This window comes from Rousettus aegyptiacus, unplaced genomic scaffold (assembly GCF_014176215.1).
Source record: "Rousettus aegyptiacus isolate mRouAeg1 unplaced genomic scaffold, mRouAeg1.p scaffold_m13_p_2, whole genome shotgun sequence".
NCBI lineage: Eukaryota > Metazoa > Chordata > Mammalia > Chiroptera > Pteropodidae > Rousettus > Rousettus aegyptiacus.
In genome coordinates, this window is record NW_023416295.1 from 6,649,646 (window position 1) to 6,667,740 (window position 18,095).

Genomic DNA, 18,095 nt, shown 5'->3' on the forward strand with positions numbered 1-18,095 from the left:
CTAATAAGTCCGTGTATTCCGCAGAGCCTGTGTTTCACCCCCAGTATACTGCTCAGCATCCTTCCGCGTGACATTCTCTCATTTCTCGGTGCCTTTCCTCACTGCTGTAGCCTTGTAAGCTGGATGTTCTCAATCTGCTGAGGGCAAAATTAAGTCACCTTCTCTTTGTTTACAATATTACCTTTGATATTGCTTCTCATATCATTTAGCATGTTTTTTGATAATTACTCATTTAAGAATTGGTCAGCTAAACTGAGTTTCTCAAAGAAAAATGTAAAAGGGTTAGATTTCTCTGGATAATCCAAAGCTTGTTCTCTAACGTTTTGACTTTAAAAAAGGTAAATATATAATTATTTTTCAGCTATATAGCATCATCATAAGGAACATGGACTTTAGGTTTAACTTGTGTTTGAGTGCTGGGCTTGTTACCTATTGGCTTCATGGCCTTGGATTATTTTAATTTACTGTGTATCACAGCTTCTCAAGGAAGGTTATTTCCAGTACTAGTTTTGTAAGGTTGTGAAATTAAATGAAAGGCGCTTTGCCTGGCGCGTAGTAAGTATAGAATAATATTACTCATAATCATTTTTATTTTAATGTTCACATTAAAATCGATATTTTCCCACTAAATGCTGTTTTCTAGTATCACAAAAATGTTATTTGAAAATACTGTTTTTACATATTGTACAACTTCCATCATGACATTGAAATAGTTTTTTTACCCCTAAAATTAAGTGCTTAACAGACCCCCATTCTCAGGTAACTTAGATCTTTCCCTGTACTCAGTGGCTCTTTGTCTAATTTTTCTACAAAACTATTTTGATCAACTGGAAAAAAGACAATAACCCTTCGCCCCCACTTTCCTAATCCAAACTAAGGTTTAGTTCATTAAAGTTAATTCACATCGCACTGTTGTATAACAGATACAGATACTAAGAGTTTCACATTCGATTTGTAATTATCAATACATACTAACTGCTGAGGTTTTATTGTTTTGTTTTACCTTCTTCCAACATTAGAGTGAAATACCAACTGTTCCAAATGATTTTCTAGAACTTTTTTTGTCATATTTTTTCCTCCCAAATTCTTTTCTTACTCAGATGGCAGACCTGATGGGTCCCCTCCTTTTTTCCCTAGATTCACTAGTGATTTCATTGTATTTACAGGTCATCCATTAAATGGCAGCTATCATGTGTCAGGCTGTGTTCTAAGAGCCTTATACACATTGTCTCTAATACTTAAACTTCTAAGTTAATAATATTATCTCTAGTTAAATGAAGAAAGAAACAGATGAAGGTAAGATACTTGTAGGTCTTACTGTTATTAAGCAGTAGAGCCAGGATTTGAGCCTCTGTATTTGTGTTTTAGAGTCTCGTAGTGGAATATACAGCAGTATGCTCCTCGTGAGCAAGGATTGTTTTATTTGTCTCTATGTCAGCACCTCTCAATCCCTTGCTCTTAGGGAGGCTTAAAGGTTATTCACTCTCGTTTTAGACAGTCTTGTTTTTGAAGTCCTTGCCATTTGTACTTAAGCATGACTTCTATTATAAGCCTGGGTGACTTCGATTCCATTTTATTGTAGAGTTCTGTAATAGTGCCCTTGGTACATTTAACTTACCACACTTTCTCCTAAAACCTAGTCATTTCCTTCTTGATCTAGTGCATGTAGTTGTTTACATCTGCAGTTCCGGATGTTGCATGTAGGCTACTTAATTTTGTAACACTTCAATTTCTTTATTTGTAAAGTAGGAATAATATAATGGTTTATGAGGCTTGTTGGCATGTTTAAAATTTTGCTTATTTTAGAATAAACATGAGTAAAGCGCTATGCAGTGCTTAGTACTGTTGTTATTAAACTCTAGTTTCATAATCTGAAGCCAAACCAAGCCTTCTTGGAGGACCAATAGAGTGTGTAATAGTTTATGAGGAGCACACTGGATAAATAAGATTCACTTTAAATATGAGTTCTGAAAACCAAGAACTTTCAGCAGACAACTGTGTGGCTATAAGTATTAGCTTTTTTGTTTTTGGGGTTTTTTTTTGCCTACAACACCTGGTCTTCCTAGGTGGTCTCCCATCCAAGTACTAACCAGGCTGGACCCTGCGTAAGCTTCCAAGATCAGACGGGATTGGGCTTGTTCAGGGTGGCATGGTCGTAGACTAGCTTTCTTTTTTTAAAAAATATTGTCTTTACTCTGAAAATAATGCAACTTTCCTTTAGTTTTTAGAGCTGGCTATCAGGTAATAGGTACTGATTAATGGGTAAACATATTAGCTTGCTTTGGGGCTTTTCTTGACTCTGTTCTGGGTTATACTAAATTGGAGGTTTGTTCTCCGGTCTATGAAATTTTCTTCATGTGATAAAAATTCTGCATAAATACTTACCTTTGTCACCATTTGACTAGGAAGAACTACTGCATTCTAAAGTTAATTTTTGTAGTTGGTTTCTCTTGCTCCGAGTGGGTGAATTTGTTTGAGGTTTTTTTCCCCACTACCCTTAACCTCTCTGCCTGTGATTTTGAGGTAAAATACAGGAAAATCAATTGCCAAATATATGCAATTGAAGTCCTTGAAAGAATATTCTTATAGGATTTTAAGAATGAGTGTTTAAATGTAGATTAATACACAATTCTGGTTTTTTCCCTTAAGTTCTGTTTGCCTAAAGAGGTAAATGTAAATGCATTTTTACAGAAAATTCAAGTACCCCAAATTTGTTGGACAGCTTAGAGCTGTGAACACGTATGAGTTTGTTTTCAATTTGAACATATCCAATAGTGTTTTTGTAGTTTTATTCAAAGTCTTAACATACCATCTATTCTGTTTCAGTGCTTTACGACTTAATATCAAAGGTTTAGTGTGAAAAATCTTGGAGGTTATACGGAAATGAAGGTATATCAATGGTTGTTGGAAGAGTGGTGTATTTTAGGACTTGATAGTCAGGGTTATTAATAGCTGGACTTAAAACTTCTAGTTTCAGTAATATGAAATAGTTTATTAAGATGGAATTTTTGAGTTCCTATTTATTTTAGGTTATTAAATTCTAGCAATATAGTTTTTATATTAGTATAACTCACTTTTGTGTGTGTTTTAAATTTTAATTAGTAAAATATGGTAATTCAGACTCCAAAGTTTAATACAAAGTCTTGTTTCTTTCTTTAAAGATCAACTTGTGCTTTAAAAGTAAGTCTTACTTTGATAAATAGTGTTGTCTTACTTGCCATTCCTACTCTCTTAAATCTCCAGAATTATTCCTGAATGGGCTTTTGGCTGATAATGGTGCTAGTTGACAAGCTCTGAAGATGTTGAGAGCATTATTAAGGTTACTTCGGTGTGACTACAGGTCAGATTAACCAGTGTGACATATTCATTTGAATGACTTAACACTCCATGACATACAGTAGGTATTTAATAGCAAAGTGACAGGTGAGATCTACCAACACTGTTTAGTAAAAGTAGAAGCAGCAGTAACATGCTATTCTCTTGTGTCTGTGCTGTTCAGGGTCCAAGTGAAATAGCATTGAGATTGGTGTTTGAAGTAGCAAAACTTCTTGATGAATTCTGAAATAGATTGGCCTTTTATTTGATTCTTTAGTGGGGTGCAATTGTTCTCTAGTGCAGTACAACCAAGAGCTCTTTTAAAATGTCTTCAGTTTCTCTACCCACAGAATCAGAATCTGTGAGAGCAAAAGCCAGGCATTCATATTTTTACAAAGCTTCCCAGGTGATTGTGATGCTCACCCTTAATTAAAAACACAATGTGTTTTCTTTATAGCAAAACTCACTTTTTAAACTATATTGCTAGAAATTTCAAACTGATGTTGACAGTGTTTTTATGAAGCCCCCCCCAACTTTGTTATAGCACAAGTATTCTTTTTATTTTTCTGAATAAATCTTTATGTATTGAGCCCTTGCTATATGATAGGTACTGTGTTGAGTGGTTTGCATGGATTTTTTCATTTACAGCTCAACTGCTCTATGAGGTTAAATTCTTTATCGCCATTTGATAGACCGAATTGCAGGACTGTATATACGCAAGGTCATACCACTTGTTGGTGTTGGAGGCAGGATTCTAACTCGGCCAGAGCAGTTTGACTCTAGAGCTCTACATTTGTAATTACTGTGATAGAGTGACCTACCTACCTACCTTTTTGCTTACAGAGGGTAAACAACAAAAATGACTCCTTTTATCTCAAACTTCATTTCACCACTTCTCTTTCTCAGTGGCAGTCATAAAGTCTGTTTTATGAATCCTTCCATCATTTTTCAATGTGTAGACAATATGTTAAAATAAGTATGCAAACCTTTTTAATGTACCCACACGCAGATGGGCGTTTTATATTGCTTCCCCCAATGTATCTTGGGGCGCTCTTTCCATGTCAGCATATGTAAATTTAACCTCCTTTCTTTCTCTCTCTCTGAATGTTCAGGTAGTATTTCATTTATTTCTTTCTAAAATTGACTAATTACATTAGTAATTTGAATTCTGACCGAAGTTTATTTAGTATAGTAATTGATGTGGGCATGGGACAGAAAACACTTTCCTTCTCTACCAAATTGTGTCAACATGTAACTCAAAAAAAAAAAACCGCTTTCCTCTTACAGGACGTGGGATTTCTTGAAACAGAATCCAGTAATAGATTCAGCCCCAGTTCCTCTAACGTCATGATCAATTTCTGTTTTCTTCCCTCCCCAGTAAATAGAATTAATTAAGAATTCTACTTGGAGTTTGACTTGGAGGCCCAAGAAAAAATGTGACAAATTTTATTTATTTATACAAATCATAATTCTTTCTGTGATAGTAATATTGGCCTGTTTTATCAGTTAAACTGAGTTTCTTTGAGTATCAGCATTTTCTTCTATATAATAAATTTCCGATAGAAAGAAAATTCAAACTAAGAACTGTGCTTTGAGCTAACTTGTACTTATGAACTACTTTCACATTTTCTTGTTGCTAGCAGCCCTGTGAGGTAGGTAATATACTGATTTTTACAGAGAAGGATAATAAAATCTAGAGATGAAGTTTTTTCCCCAAGGTCACAGCCAGCACAACTAATGTTGAAATCCAGAATATCTGGGAGCATTTCTCAGTTTATTGTACTTGAGCTACTTTCTCCTTGTATCTCCATTAAGCTACGGTAGTTTGTGGTTTCCTTTGTATTTAATGATTTCATTTGTTATTCACAGCAGTACTGTGAAATAGGCACGGACATATGTTGTTTTTTATTCTGTGGTAAGGAATTGGAGGCCAAAGGTTGTGGTTTGTACAAAGGTGGGCTCCTTTAATACCTGTTGTATCACAGGCCCTGAGCCAAGGTATTCTGACGCTAGGTGCAAAGCCCTTTTCTACACAGCATTAAAAATGTGGAAAGAAAGACAGATTTCTGATTGTGCTGTTTTCTTTGAATTGGGAATTTCCTGGGTGTTCCAAGTTAATTTTATGTGCTGCATTCTGGACCTTGACTTTGGTGTATTCTTGATATGTTATAACATGTTAATTAAACTTAATTTAATAAGACAGTGCAGCATTTGTGAAGACTTTATAGTCAAATTGTTTACATAAAATTTCCCCTTCATCTTTGGTGCCTCTTACATATTTTCTGTTTTATACCATGTGTAGCTGATGTTTTTTTCTCATCTTTTTCCTTTTAGTGAATGGTAGTGTCTAGAAAGGGTATGTCCCTTCAAGAGAGAGGTGCCAATGTCCAACCGGCCTAATAACAATCCAGGGGGGTCACTGCGACGTTCACAGAGGAACACTGCCGGGGCCCAACCACAAGACGACTCAGTAGGAGGAAGGTATGTATTTAATGGTAACGTGAAAAGGAATTGGGAATAAAATCAAAAATAACTTAAGGGTTGATAGTGTACGGAATGTCATGTTTTATTTGTTCTTTATCTCTCTTCATTCCCCTAAACACGTGCTGCAACACACTTTTCAACCCTTTCGTGGTCCCTTTCTTTATGTCTTGACTTATTTACTTCATTGAGAGGACGCTTCATTTGTTTTAAGATCTCAGTTTTGATACTTCGGGGTTTTTCTCTCATCTTTTGACAACATGGATGCTGACAGGGTGGTGAGGCAGGCTGACTTTCATATAGCACATCAGTTCTTCCGGCCTGGGGTTCAGCTGGAGTGGTCGTATGGGAGGTAGTGTGAAGAACCAGATCCACTCTCATAAATGTAAAATACTGTGTGTGATCTAGCCAAGTACTCTAATTTTATATATAAGGTGATTGGAACTTTACCTGCAAGGCCTTGTTCTCTAATCCATGGATTAAATCCTGTTTAGCTTGAAATAATTAATGGCTGAATTCTGATATGATTTCCTAGCGCAGCATTTTGAGGCATTACCATATATATATTGTTTAGTAAATTATAAATAAAATTTTTAAATGGCACATATGTAAAGAAAGTGAAACACATCTTGATGTCAGGATGTTTTTTAGTGGCTGACCACATGGACTTTGGATTAGTATAGTTTTGTGTGCAAATTCTGCCTCTTCCACTAAATAACTGTATGTCTTTTGTTAAATCTTTCGGGAAACCTCAATTTTTCAGTCTACGCAGTGGAGGATACCTGTTTCATAGGATTGTTGGTTAGTTTCGTTATTGTAGTATGTTAAATAATCTCTTAGCACAATCCTAGAACAGAGTTCTGTCCTGAAATTGATTTTTGCTTTTTTAGATTCGGTTTATTCTTTGGAGCAACCACACTGTATCTTATCAAGTAAAATAATATCATTGCCCCATTGTAAAAATGTTACATATTTATTTTTAGAGAGTTTGGAAAATATAGAAAAGTTTAAAAAAAAATCACAATTCCACAATTTACTTAGAATCACTGTTATACTGGCATAGTTCTTAGTCCTTTTTTTTACTGCACATACGTGTGTGTGTGTGTGTGTGTATATGTGCATGTATGTGCGCATAAGTCATGTATCTTTGGAACAACTGCAGTTTCATAGATATTAATCCTCAGGTTTTATTTGGACTCTTGCTCATGACTGACAAACATTTGAGGCTGTCACACAGTACATTGCTTCTAAAATCCACAGCGCTGTCTCGGCATTATCTTTTCTACAAATTGATGTTATGTAAAATTTTTAGATATTTTAATGTATTATATATTTAAAAAAATATGAATATGAAACACACGGAAGTGGTTAATACCCGTGATTAAGATGCATTGGTTTACATAACAATAAGGTTGTAATCAAGATGGAATGCGGTTAGATTTATAGAATGACAAATCTTTCATTGTAATTCATGTGCTTTAAGCTCAATGTCAAGGAAAAGTACAATTTTTAAATGTGTTTGGAATGGGTGAAAACATGCCATAAAACATAAGCAAAATGTAATTACAACTAACTCCCCCTTTCAATAATGTAACCTCAGTTCAGTTCTCACATTTTAACTTTTACATGTCTTTAAAAAAACATTTCCCCACAAAAGTAGTACACGAAAGAGGGCCTAGTCACTTTTTAAAACTTAGGATTATCCGTGTCATTTCCTGTATTTTTAGAAATTGTTTAAAAACATGACTTTTAAAGTTTATATGTTCAGTTGTGTGGCTATACCACAGTTTAGTAATAACTTTAAGTTTATAGATTTTTTTCCTGTTTTTAAGTGGATAAGTATAATTATCAGGTTATAGACATTTAGAACTTTAGCCAAAATTTTTTTATCAGTTTTACTGCAAATACAAATTAGAAGATGTTTGCTCATCTGAATTTCGTTTTGTCTCCTTAGATATCTTGTTTCTTTTTTTGCTTATGATAGAATCTCATTATTGGGGGGACCTTTTCATCAAACCCCAGATTGAATTTTGAAGCCCCAGGAGCGTGTGCTGTACTAGCAATTATCTAGCCGCTAAGAAACCTCTTGTGATGTTTGGGAGTGAGAGGATTGGGATTAATTGGGAGAGAGCAGTTACAGAACTGTATTTTCATTCTCTTTATCTGACTTCTGTTACTTAGCTTTCCTAAGTAAAATGCTGTTATTGTGCCTTTTGCTTCCTAAAAACAGTGGACTTGGTCTTGTAAATGTATTCATAGCAATAGTGATTCTAGAATGGTAAAAATAATAGCATCCACTTCCATAGCGCTGGTGGAGTGTTTTAGATTAAGAAATATTTTTTACATAATCTTTTAGTTGAGACTCACAGAAGCTCTGTGGACTGATTATGCAACCCCTGTTTAATAAATGTGGTAGGTAGTTTGCTCAACTTTATCCAGTTAGTAGTTAGGTAGAGTCAGGTCTTATTCCCAAACTCTTGACTCTAAATTCAGTGATTCTCTACAGCCATGCCGCCCTGAACACCTAGGAAGACTGGTCCTGTAGGCATAAAAAAATAAATAAATGAAATAAAAACAAAATCAGTGATTCTTTTCCTTGCTAAACTGTTTTTGCTGCACAAACTGCTTTATCCATATGATGAAGGCCTTAGAAGAAAATATGAAGTGCTTACAATCAAAGAGTATTAACTCATCCAGTTTAGAATTTAAGTAGCAGGTTTTTCCTGGTAGAATTTTTTAATTCATCATTTTCGATGCACTCTGTTTTTTCCAAACTTGCATTAAGCTGTCTTCTTTGTGCAGCTTTCTTCCTGTGAACTCACCTGTCCTTTTCCCAAATCAAGGTTGCTTACTTTATTTTAGTAGAGTTTTTGTTCATCTTTAAAAGAAAGTTGGATCTTTGGGATATATTAATCTTACCTGATTATTCCCTCTACTCTTGTTCACCTATCCCTCATCTCTTTCCATAATTGAACAAGACATCTTACTCCTCTGCTATTTTTCTCTTTTCCTTTCTTCTATAATTTTTTGGGCTATAGCTCATCTGTTCCTCCTTTTCTGTTCTCTTTTCCTTCTCTAGGAAATCGCTCTCTTCCACTGCTTCTCTGTTGGCTTGCTCTCAGGGATACTTCCTAGCCCTTTCCACTTCTAGCACAGGTATTTGTAGTCTCTCCATCCCTCTTGGCCACCCAGTAGCGTTTTCATTATATTATGTGCTGCTGCTTGTTTTTCTCAAATGGCAGTGGTGGGATCGAATTCAATTTTAAAGCAATTTTGGTTAGGATTGCTGTAGTGATAGTTTCTTTGATATTGTTTTTGTTATAAAAACAGCTTGTTGAGAATAGAAAATTGAGAAGCTTTGGGAAAATTCAAGGAAATAAGATCATTTTAATTTGACCATCTAGAGATAACTGTGGTTAATATTTCTAGTCTATAGTTTTACTCCTTGATTTTCTTTGCTATGAAAGCCCATGATTTAAATTTGCGCTTCTAGTTTTTCCCTCTAATTTTTTGCTGTAAAAATACATTACTGTTCCCATCGTATTTAATTATGGCCTTGATTTTATCAAGTTAAATTCCATAACAGGGTTTACAGGACCTAAGGGTATGAATAGTCTGGTGACTTATAACAGATTGCTAAATTGTCTTTCAGAAAGATCAAACCACTTTATTTCTGTCTTTTTTTTTTTTTAACGACCAGTTTATACTCCTACTAATACTTTGAGATTGCCTATTTCTCCTTATCCTAATCAAGAGAGCATACCATTTTAAATAAAAGTTTGTGGAAAAAGAATTCTTTTGGTTAAAGTTAGCATTTCCTTGATTACTATAAGAGTTGAAGATCTTCCCACATGTTGGCCGTTTTTACTTATGAGTTGTCCATTATTATCCTTTATTTTAATTAGGAGATGCTTGTTCTGTTTTTAGAGCTCTTTATAGAAAGGGTATCAACCTAATGATACGGGCAAATATTTTTGCTAGTTTTATTATTTGTTATGGTATGTTTGAATTTATAGAAGTATTAAAAATTAGATAATCAAGTCTGTCAACTCTTTTATTTCTTACTTTTTCTTCTCCATCCCAAGAGTAAAATTTTCTTCTTAGTTCTGTTATGTTATATTTTAGTTTTACCGTGATCTGTCAAATTTTTTAATTGTGTGAGGCACTGCTTGAACTCAATCTACCCCACCCCCATTAAAAACTTGTTTGTAATTTTTAATAATTATTACAGAATAAAAACTCAATATGAAATCTAAGTTAATAGCTTTTTTGTTAACAGTGTCAGCAGGGATATTTTTAGCAGCATTAATTATATGAAAGAAATAGATTTGTGTTTTGCTTCAAAAACTTTTTCAGGGGTGGGATACAGAAAAACATTAAAAGAAAATAAATATTATCCAGACATAAGTCTGCATTACCATTTTTGATTTTGTCTCATTAAATAACCCGTAGCTGATTACACTTTAAATAGTTTTGGATCCTGTTTTTAAAAAAAAAAAAAAAATCAGCATTCTAACAAATTTTTTCTCATATCATTCATGACTTTTTAAATTGTTTACAAATGGCCACCTGATTTACTGAGTCAGCATACAATACTTTTCATGATTGCTTGTCAGTGTTTGGATGGTTAGACAGTTGCCATGGGGAAAGGTTTTGCTTATGCATAAATGTTTGCATTTCAGGTATCTCTTAGAGATAGATTCTTGGAAGTGATTTTTTTTTTGGTTAAAAGGAGTTTATGGTTAACTTGTTTGACATAAAATTTTTTCCTACAATTTCTTTGTCATCTTTAGGAAAAAGAGCACTTTTTCTCATTCTATTTTTGTTATCTCCATTTAGCATTTTCTTGCTAATTTGATAAGGAAAAATTGCATTAATCTTATTAGTGTTTCTATAGTAATGAGGTTGAACATTGGAAAAACAGGTTTAAGGAGTGAGATCTGAGTGAGAATACTTTTTGATGCATATGTATTTAAAAGTGCAAATGTTGTTAATCTCCCGTTGTACCAGTATACAGGCGAACTGCCCTTCTGATTTGCTGAGCAAGTAGTAGCCCCTCTTCTTAGAAGAGTAGCCGTCTTTGTGAAATGATCTCCCTCTGTTCTTCACTCATGCGTTTCTAATGATAGTTACTCTTTTCCAACGGGATCTTGCCCTGCTCCTGGCTACCCATTGCCTAGCTTCTTGACACAGCTGGGAGAATCTGCAGTCTTTCATCTTTCTGAGCTTGGATGGTCACCTGATCCAAGCTGGGAAAAGCTGGGAGCTTTTTCCATTCTGATAGCAAAGGGAAGATGCAAATCTGAAGTTGCCAATTGCATGTCTCCTGCTTTATGGAAGAAAATCGACAGATAGAGAAAAGCAAATACATTAGAGAGTATGTGTGCATTAAATTCTGACAAATTTCAGTTCTTCGTCCTTTAAAGCTATATTGACTCTTGCCTTCTTTAGGCTTGATTATTTAGCTGTTTTGTTTCTGGAAATGATGCATGCATTATTTTGATAAAACTTCTATTGACTTTAGAGTTAAGAGTCCTGCCTTAGTGCTGATTACAAACTTATTATCTAAGATTGTATTTATCCATTTGTAGAACATCATGCTTGTAAGCACCATACTAGATGTTAGTTATAAAAACGAGCGTAGAATAGCCTTTGTCACAAGTAGTTCCAACTCAGTAGGGGAAATGGGCTTGTAGGTAATTATTAGAGTCAGGTGAGAAACATTTTTAGAAGATGACGTCATTAATCTGGGTTCTGAAGGTTGAAGAAGCACATGTAAAACATGGTACATGTTAGCTACACTCTTTAGTTGACGTGTGGAATCATCATTTACTTCCAGAGTTTGGATTTTATTTCTCATTATTCTGTTACTTGTTAGTTTGATGGTAAATAGTAGGTGTTCAACAAATACTAGTGTAGGGTAGAAATAAGATTTATTTCCTAGGCATTTCTAGGCATAAAAATGTGACTTTCTTTTACAGAAATGGTCATGAAATGACGATTAGATTGAGAGTTGAACTGGGCATGTTTTAAGTGGACTGTGTAACAAACAAGGTGGGCCAGATTATACTATAGTGACAGTTTAGCTCCTTAGTGTTCATATATTACAGCAATCCAGTTACTAGAAAGCTTTCCATCCAGGATCAGTTGCAGGCTCTCTGTTCAGTGTCTACATGTTTAGGTTTCAGTATCTTTGCTGCGACAAGATAATATGGTAAATTCCCCTGTGGATCTCCAAGGCTTACCCCAGAAGTGATTCATTTCCTCTTACATTCCCTTGATCAGAGTAGTTTACATGGCTGACATAAAACCATTCTACCATGTTTCTGGAAAGAGGAGAAATAGATTATTTGTAAATAGCACATTATAGCCATCACAGGGTGTTTAAACTTCATTTTTTAAATTCTTCCATATCTACAGCAGACTATTTATTTCCCTAAATTCTGCTTAGTACAACATAGCCACAGGCATGCTGTGTTGTTCTCCTCATCCTACTTCATAGGCAGTATGGGGAGACTTTCTTTATATTTGTTGTGTCCTGTCTCTGTTTTTTTATCTCAGCCTTTGCTCAGTGAGATGGAAGTTCAAGCTTCCTCACCTTTAGGAGGAGAATGTTAAGGGGAGACATAATATGTGAAAATAATGTCATTGTTTCTTATGACTAAATTGAAGTCATTTAAAAAAGTGATTTATACTGGAGTTGACAAGGCGATTTGGGCTTGGCATCTTTCAGAACTGGTGAGCCCTGGTTGCAGAACCATATGTGTCCACCACACATTTTACTTTTAGTTCTGGTTTGGTAATGACGAGGCAGCTAGTCTGTCCCATCAGGCCTTAGGTAGGAGGCAAGATTTATAGTATTGTTAGTTAGTGGCATGGCTGCTTTGGTCTAAGGACAGGGGTTACTTTTTTTCCATATGGAAGTTACGCACATTAAATTCTTAATAGCACTGGTGTCTTGGACCAACAAAGTAATATTTTATGTTTTATAATTGTCTTTGCAGTATATATTTCTTGCTTTAATCATGAAGTGTGAAATTTTGTCCAAAAGTCACATCATAAGCCTATCGAAAACCTATGTCAGGTGCATAAATTATTTCATATCCTTAACTGAGGATTTGCTCTGATATTTCCGTTTTTTGATACTGAGGGAATCTGTTGTCCACACCACTTTGTATAAGGGCTCTCTCTGTCTCAGAATACCTTCCGTAAGAGTATCAGTGTGACTAAAAAAAATGAATATGTACAAATGCTTCTTCAGTAAATAAATAGCAAGTCTTAGCATTACATATGGAAGGCTGTTTTTTAATGTCTATATCACCTAGTCTTCTTATGTGGTCTCCCATCCAGGAACTAACCAGGCCCTACCCTGCTTAGCTTCCGAGATTAGACAAGATCAAGCACATTCAGGGTGCTCATGGCCGTAGACACGCTGTTTCTTTTAAGTAATACAGAAAGCAAAAGAAAGCAGGAGGGCTCCTTTTTAGAAGATTAAAAGAAAATGTGTTTTTGTCTATTTTTCTCATGTTACCTTCAAAGCCTTAACATTTATTTTGACCTGAATACAATTAGGGACAGAAATACCAACCTGGATAGAAACGTTTACTAACCATGGATGCAGGCCTTTCACTTTGACCATTGAGCCCCGAGATGCAGCTGTGGTGTTTCAGATTTACGGAGTTGGAATACCTGGGCTCAGTCTTTCTTTTCCAGTCTAGGGGCTGTGTGATTTTGGGCAAGCCTCATTTTCTCAGTCGTTAAAATGGAAATATATACCCGCCTTGGGTGCCCTTTGAGGAATAAGTTGGATACTGTGTTTAAATAATTAATATAATGCTTATCACATAATCACAACTTTAAAAGTATTCTGTCTGTGGTCAGACAGTGTGAACTAAGTTTTTACCCAGGTATTTATAAAAGCCAAAGTAGTTCATGAAATATTCAGTACTGCATCACTATTCTATCACTAATTACTAATTTACTTTGACTATCTTGCTTTTTACACTCACCACCAAATGACTTTATTTGGGAAATGTTGGGGAGAAAGTGAGCTGTAAGGTTCTCTTTAGGGTACCACCTTTACCCACAGTTTTGATTACATTCAAGCCTTGTAGTTTACTCACCCATCTTCAACTTACCCACATCATCGAACATATACAATTTTTATTTTGGCTGCTTCTATCAATCTGTTATTGTAAACTGTTATTAAGGACAAAATGTAGATCCTTTCACAATGCATTTAGGCACTAGCCTGTCCTTTCAACATTGTTTCCTAATGTATGTCTGTGCTCAGGGAAATTCATATCATTCACCAGGTGCCATTAGGGTTTCACAATTTCCTGCCTCTGCCTTTGCCTGTCTTGTTCTGATTTTGACTGGAATGCTCTCTTTCCTCAGCTTTTCATCCTTCAGGGTGTGTTTTAAATGCCATGCAGCCTGTCTATAAAGCCCATATTTTCCTGCTAGAAGTAATTTCTCCTTTTGTTGGAAACTTTATAGCACCTGGCAAATCACCTTGTTTTATGAGACTGACCTCTGAGGACAGGGACTAGACTGTGTCATTTATATCTACATACCCTGTCATGACTTGAGTGTATTTGAGTTGGCAAAACTAACCAATCTGTGGAATTGAGTAGCTTGGTATAGACGTTCTCAACTGTCAGCTTCAATGCTCCCACTCTGTAAATATCTTTATTACGGTGTCCCTTTACTGTCTTGAATTAGGAAATAATATAAAATGGCTGCCTACACAGTTTAGAATCATCAACATAATATACAGTAGATGAAAGGAAAACAATTGATAATAAAATATCTCAGTAGGTAAATTCTTGGGGGTATTGATACAAGGTGATAGTATATTCAGTTGCTTGTATCTGTATTTGAATTTATTGAATGTGATAGCTACAACAGACTTAAATGCCATTAGTAGCATTTTCATTGTAGACTTTCAAAATGATGCATGACTCTTGGTAAAGCTACAAAAAGCAAATATAATCTTGTTGATTCCCATGCATTCCTGGAAAATTTAACTTCCATGAAAATCATGCAAAATCCAATTTCATAAATTCTAAGCATATTTTTCACCGATGTCATGGGTAGAAGATATATGAAGACCTTACCAGAAAAACATCTTCATGTATCACCAACACTATTTGAAATATATGGGTCATGAGAAAGTTTTTCATTGTGTCTGACTGTTTTGTACATTGCATGAAATCTCCTAGTTACAGTCCACACCTGCTAAATACCAGTAGCACTCCTGTTCTCCAACATATGTTTTCAAAAATGCTTCCTCACTGATGTTTAAAAACAGTTTTGTAGTATAATTAAGGAGTTCCTTACTCCAAAATTACAGAATCATTTGGCTAGCATTTGGCCATCACTAAACATAGGAACATTGGTCAGACTAATCAGCTTTGTGCCTGAAATAGAAAAACAGTTCATTTTACAGAGAACATTGGTGAGTTTTTCGTTTGAAGTGGTTCAGGTGAACTTTCTACCTACCTTGATTACTGAAAAATCAATGGCTTATATAACATGCATTTTGTAGCCTTATAAACAAAGTGTTTAATTTTTGGAAAACAAAACTATAATGTCATGCTTTTAAATAAAATATAAAAGCATAAAAATATGTGTGGCTGTATACACAAGAAGAAATTCGAAGATGTTATTAATCCCCAGATCATTTATATTTGGTAATATGTCCATGTATTGAGTTCTGAATCTGTCATAGAAATTAATTTCAGACTAAATTTAAGACCTGTAGTATAAGGAATTAACTACTTGTAACTAGCCACTTCCCTAATTTTTCCTAATTCAGATAAGAATGTGCTCTTTGATAGAGGTTTTGTTCTCTTTTAGATTCCTTCTGTGGACTAGAGAGATGGTTTTTAATACTTTGTGCTACCAAGGATTTTACTAAATAGCTATAAAAGTAAATTAAAGCATTTGAAAGGGACAGTCACTAAGTATGATTTGCCTAAAAGTGAACCGGAGGGATTTGAGACTTGGTTTCAAATTAGTCTTGAAAGCATATAACCCAGAATTGATTGTAGTTTGTTCTTTTCAATGTGGGTTTCTTTAATGTGAGTTGGCCTATGCACACTTGTTGATAAATAGGAGAATGATGTCAGTATAATATGAAGTAGTGTTGGTTTACAGGCAGTTTTCCCTACAGTGTTAATATATGAACTGAAATGGATATAAACCTTTCAATTAAAGAAGATTTGGTAATCTGTGATGATCTTATGAAAAATCTGAAATTCTTCCAGAAACGATTTAAAGAAATTACTTAGTGCAAGAAATAGTTCAGTGGATTCCAGAACCACTGCACTTTGTACCGTGTTAAACACTCTCAGGAAGTTCAAAACCATTTACTCCAGTATTTGTAAAGATAGGAAAAGTCAAAAGGGAAAATCTGCCTTTGAGATGTGTGTTTAATTTTGTTGAAGCTGGTCTTAAAACATCTTTAAAAGTTGACACTTAAAGGAGAAGGTTACAAAAATCCGACTCCAGAGAGTGGATCCAACTGTGATTACTGGTACAAATGTTAGTGGAGATTTAATCTTTTATTAAAATGATAGAGATTTTGTTAGGACTTTCATTACAAAAATAATATAGGTTTGAGTACTCTAAATCCAATCTTATTTTCACTTAGCCCAGTTATTTTTAGTGGTTGATTTTGTAGAACGTGAGTTTATTTTAGGACACCCATACAATGATGTAGAAGCTCCTGAATCACCCATACCCACACTTATCCACCCATCTGTCCTTGGGCTATAATTTACTAAATGGACTCATTCTGGTGCTTCCTAAGAGTTTGTCATGAATTTTACTGTACTGTTCTTTCTAATTTGATTTACAGTACATATAACTTTTACTGATTCTTAAACACATTATGCTTTTTAATAAAAATTAATGTTGAGCATTAGGGTTCAATAAATGAGGGAGTTGGTCAAATGAGCTAAAAGAAGACATCAAGATTCATTTAGTGCTGAATGCTGTGATATTCCGATAGACTATCTTAGATCGGGCATTATTATTTTATGGAGATTTACTTCGTAGTAATCTCAGCATTAATAATTTATAAATGGTTATAATAAAAGAGCTTTGGTATTAATGAAACTTATTCTCATTAGAATATGTTCTTTGTTACATGATTTACATGGATGTTGGCTGCGAATTACATAAATTCCATCTGTTAACATTAATATCTTACCTCTATAACGTCAGCTTTTCTGGGTACATATTAATGTATGCTTCCTTTGCTTATGAAAATCTCATGTAACTATTGCCAAGTGTTAAAAATACCTAACAACTGAAAACAGTTTCTTCATGTCCCTCAAACTTGTTTTCAGAACAATGCTGACATAAGGATTTGATTTATTATAAGTGTAAGCCAGACATGTATCAGTGATGGAATCTTTTGAATGTATTTGGCATATTTTGTTGTAAATTCTCTCTAGGACTTGGTTGTTCATGTACTTTCTATTGGTTACTGCTTTAAATTATTAACAACTATCACTCTTAATTTCATGTAGGTTTATTTACTATTTAGTACTTCTAATGATTTTCTGTATAAAATAAGTTTGAGACTTAACTTTCATCTGCCTCTGCATTTACTGTGATATCCTGAATTATAATGTATAAATTTGGCATTGGTATCATTTTAGGGATCACAGTTTGTCATTCCTATAAAAGTTTTAAACTATTTTAGTCACATTGTCTATTAAAAGTAGTGTTTAGGTCTAAAATCTGGACTTGCTTTTTGCAAAAATTGGGCATATTTAATGTCTACAGTAAAATTGCAGAAAAATTTATTATTGCTTAAATAACTATAATATTGTTGTGCAATTATGACAACTGGTAAAATCTTAACTCTAGTGTTGAGAGAGTTGATTCTAATAGGCAGTTACTTTTGCCAGATTGATTATCTGATGGAATAATAATTATAGAAATATTTGGGAAGAGGGTAGGGTCAATAATGAAGAATTTGGGAGCTTTTTTAAAAAAATGAAAAATTATTTCACTTTCAGTATTGTATTTGCATCTCATTTTCCTGATAGATTTCTGTTTTGATTTTCTGCTGACAGGTCACATTTAGGGCAGGCAAAACATAAGGGATATAGCCCTCCTGAGAGTAGAAAATCTAATTCTAAGGCACCCAAAGTGCAGTCTAATACTACTGAGCTGTCAAGGGGACACCTTTCTAAAAGGTAAATCTTCACATTGCTTATACATTTTCAAGGCAGAAGTATTTGCATATTAATCATTGCATAATATTAAAACTTACCATGTTA

General features: G+C 34.5%; 1 protein-coding gene and 1 pseudogene across 30 annotated transcripts in view; one reads left to right on the forward strand and one right to left on the reverse strand.

Moving 5' to 3' along the window:
- The window catches only part of TRIP12 (thyroid hormone receptor interactor 12), a 119,377-nt gene that overhangs the window by 25,790 nt on the left and 75,492 nt on the right, over window positions 1–18,095 (forward strand). For 17 of the 30 annotated variants that reach the window (XM_036237086.1, XM_036237085.1, XM_036237083.1 and 14 more), the window contains exons 2-3: window positions 5,650–5,796; window positions 17,889–18,011. In XM_036237086.1, coding sequence (XP_036092979.1) covers window positions 5,699–5,796; window positions 17,889–18,011 — 221 coding nt within the window. In that variant the 5' untranslated portion in view covers window positions 5,650–5,698. Of the gene's footprint in view, window positions 1–5,649; window positions 5,797–17,888; window positions 18,012–18,095 lie in introns of those variants that run through there. The other 13 variants (XM_036237099.1, XM_016134638.2, XM_016134633.2 and 10 more) reach the window with 2 other exon arrangements.
- LOC118614841 lies at window positions 2,042–2,161 on the reverse strand (annotated as a pseudogene).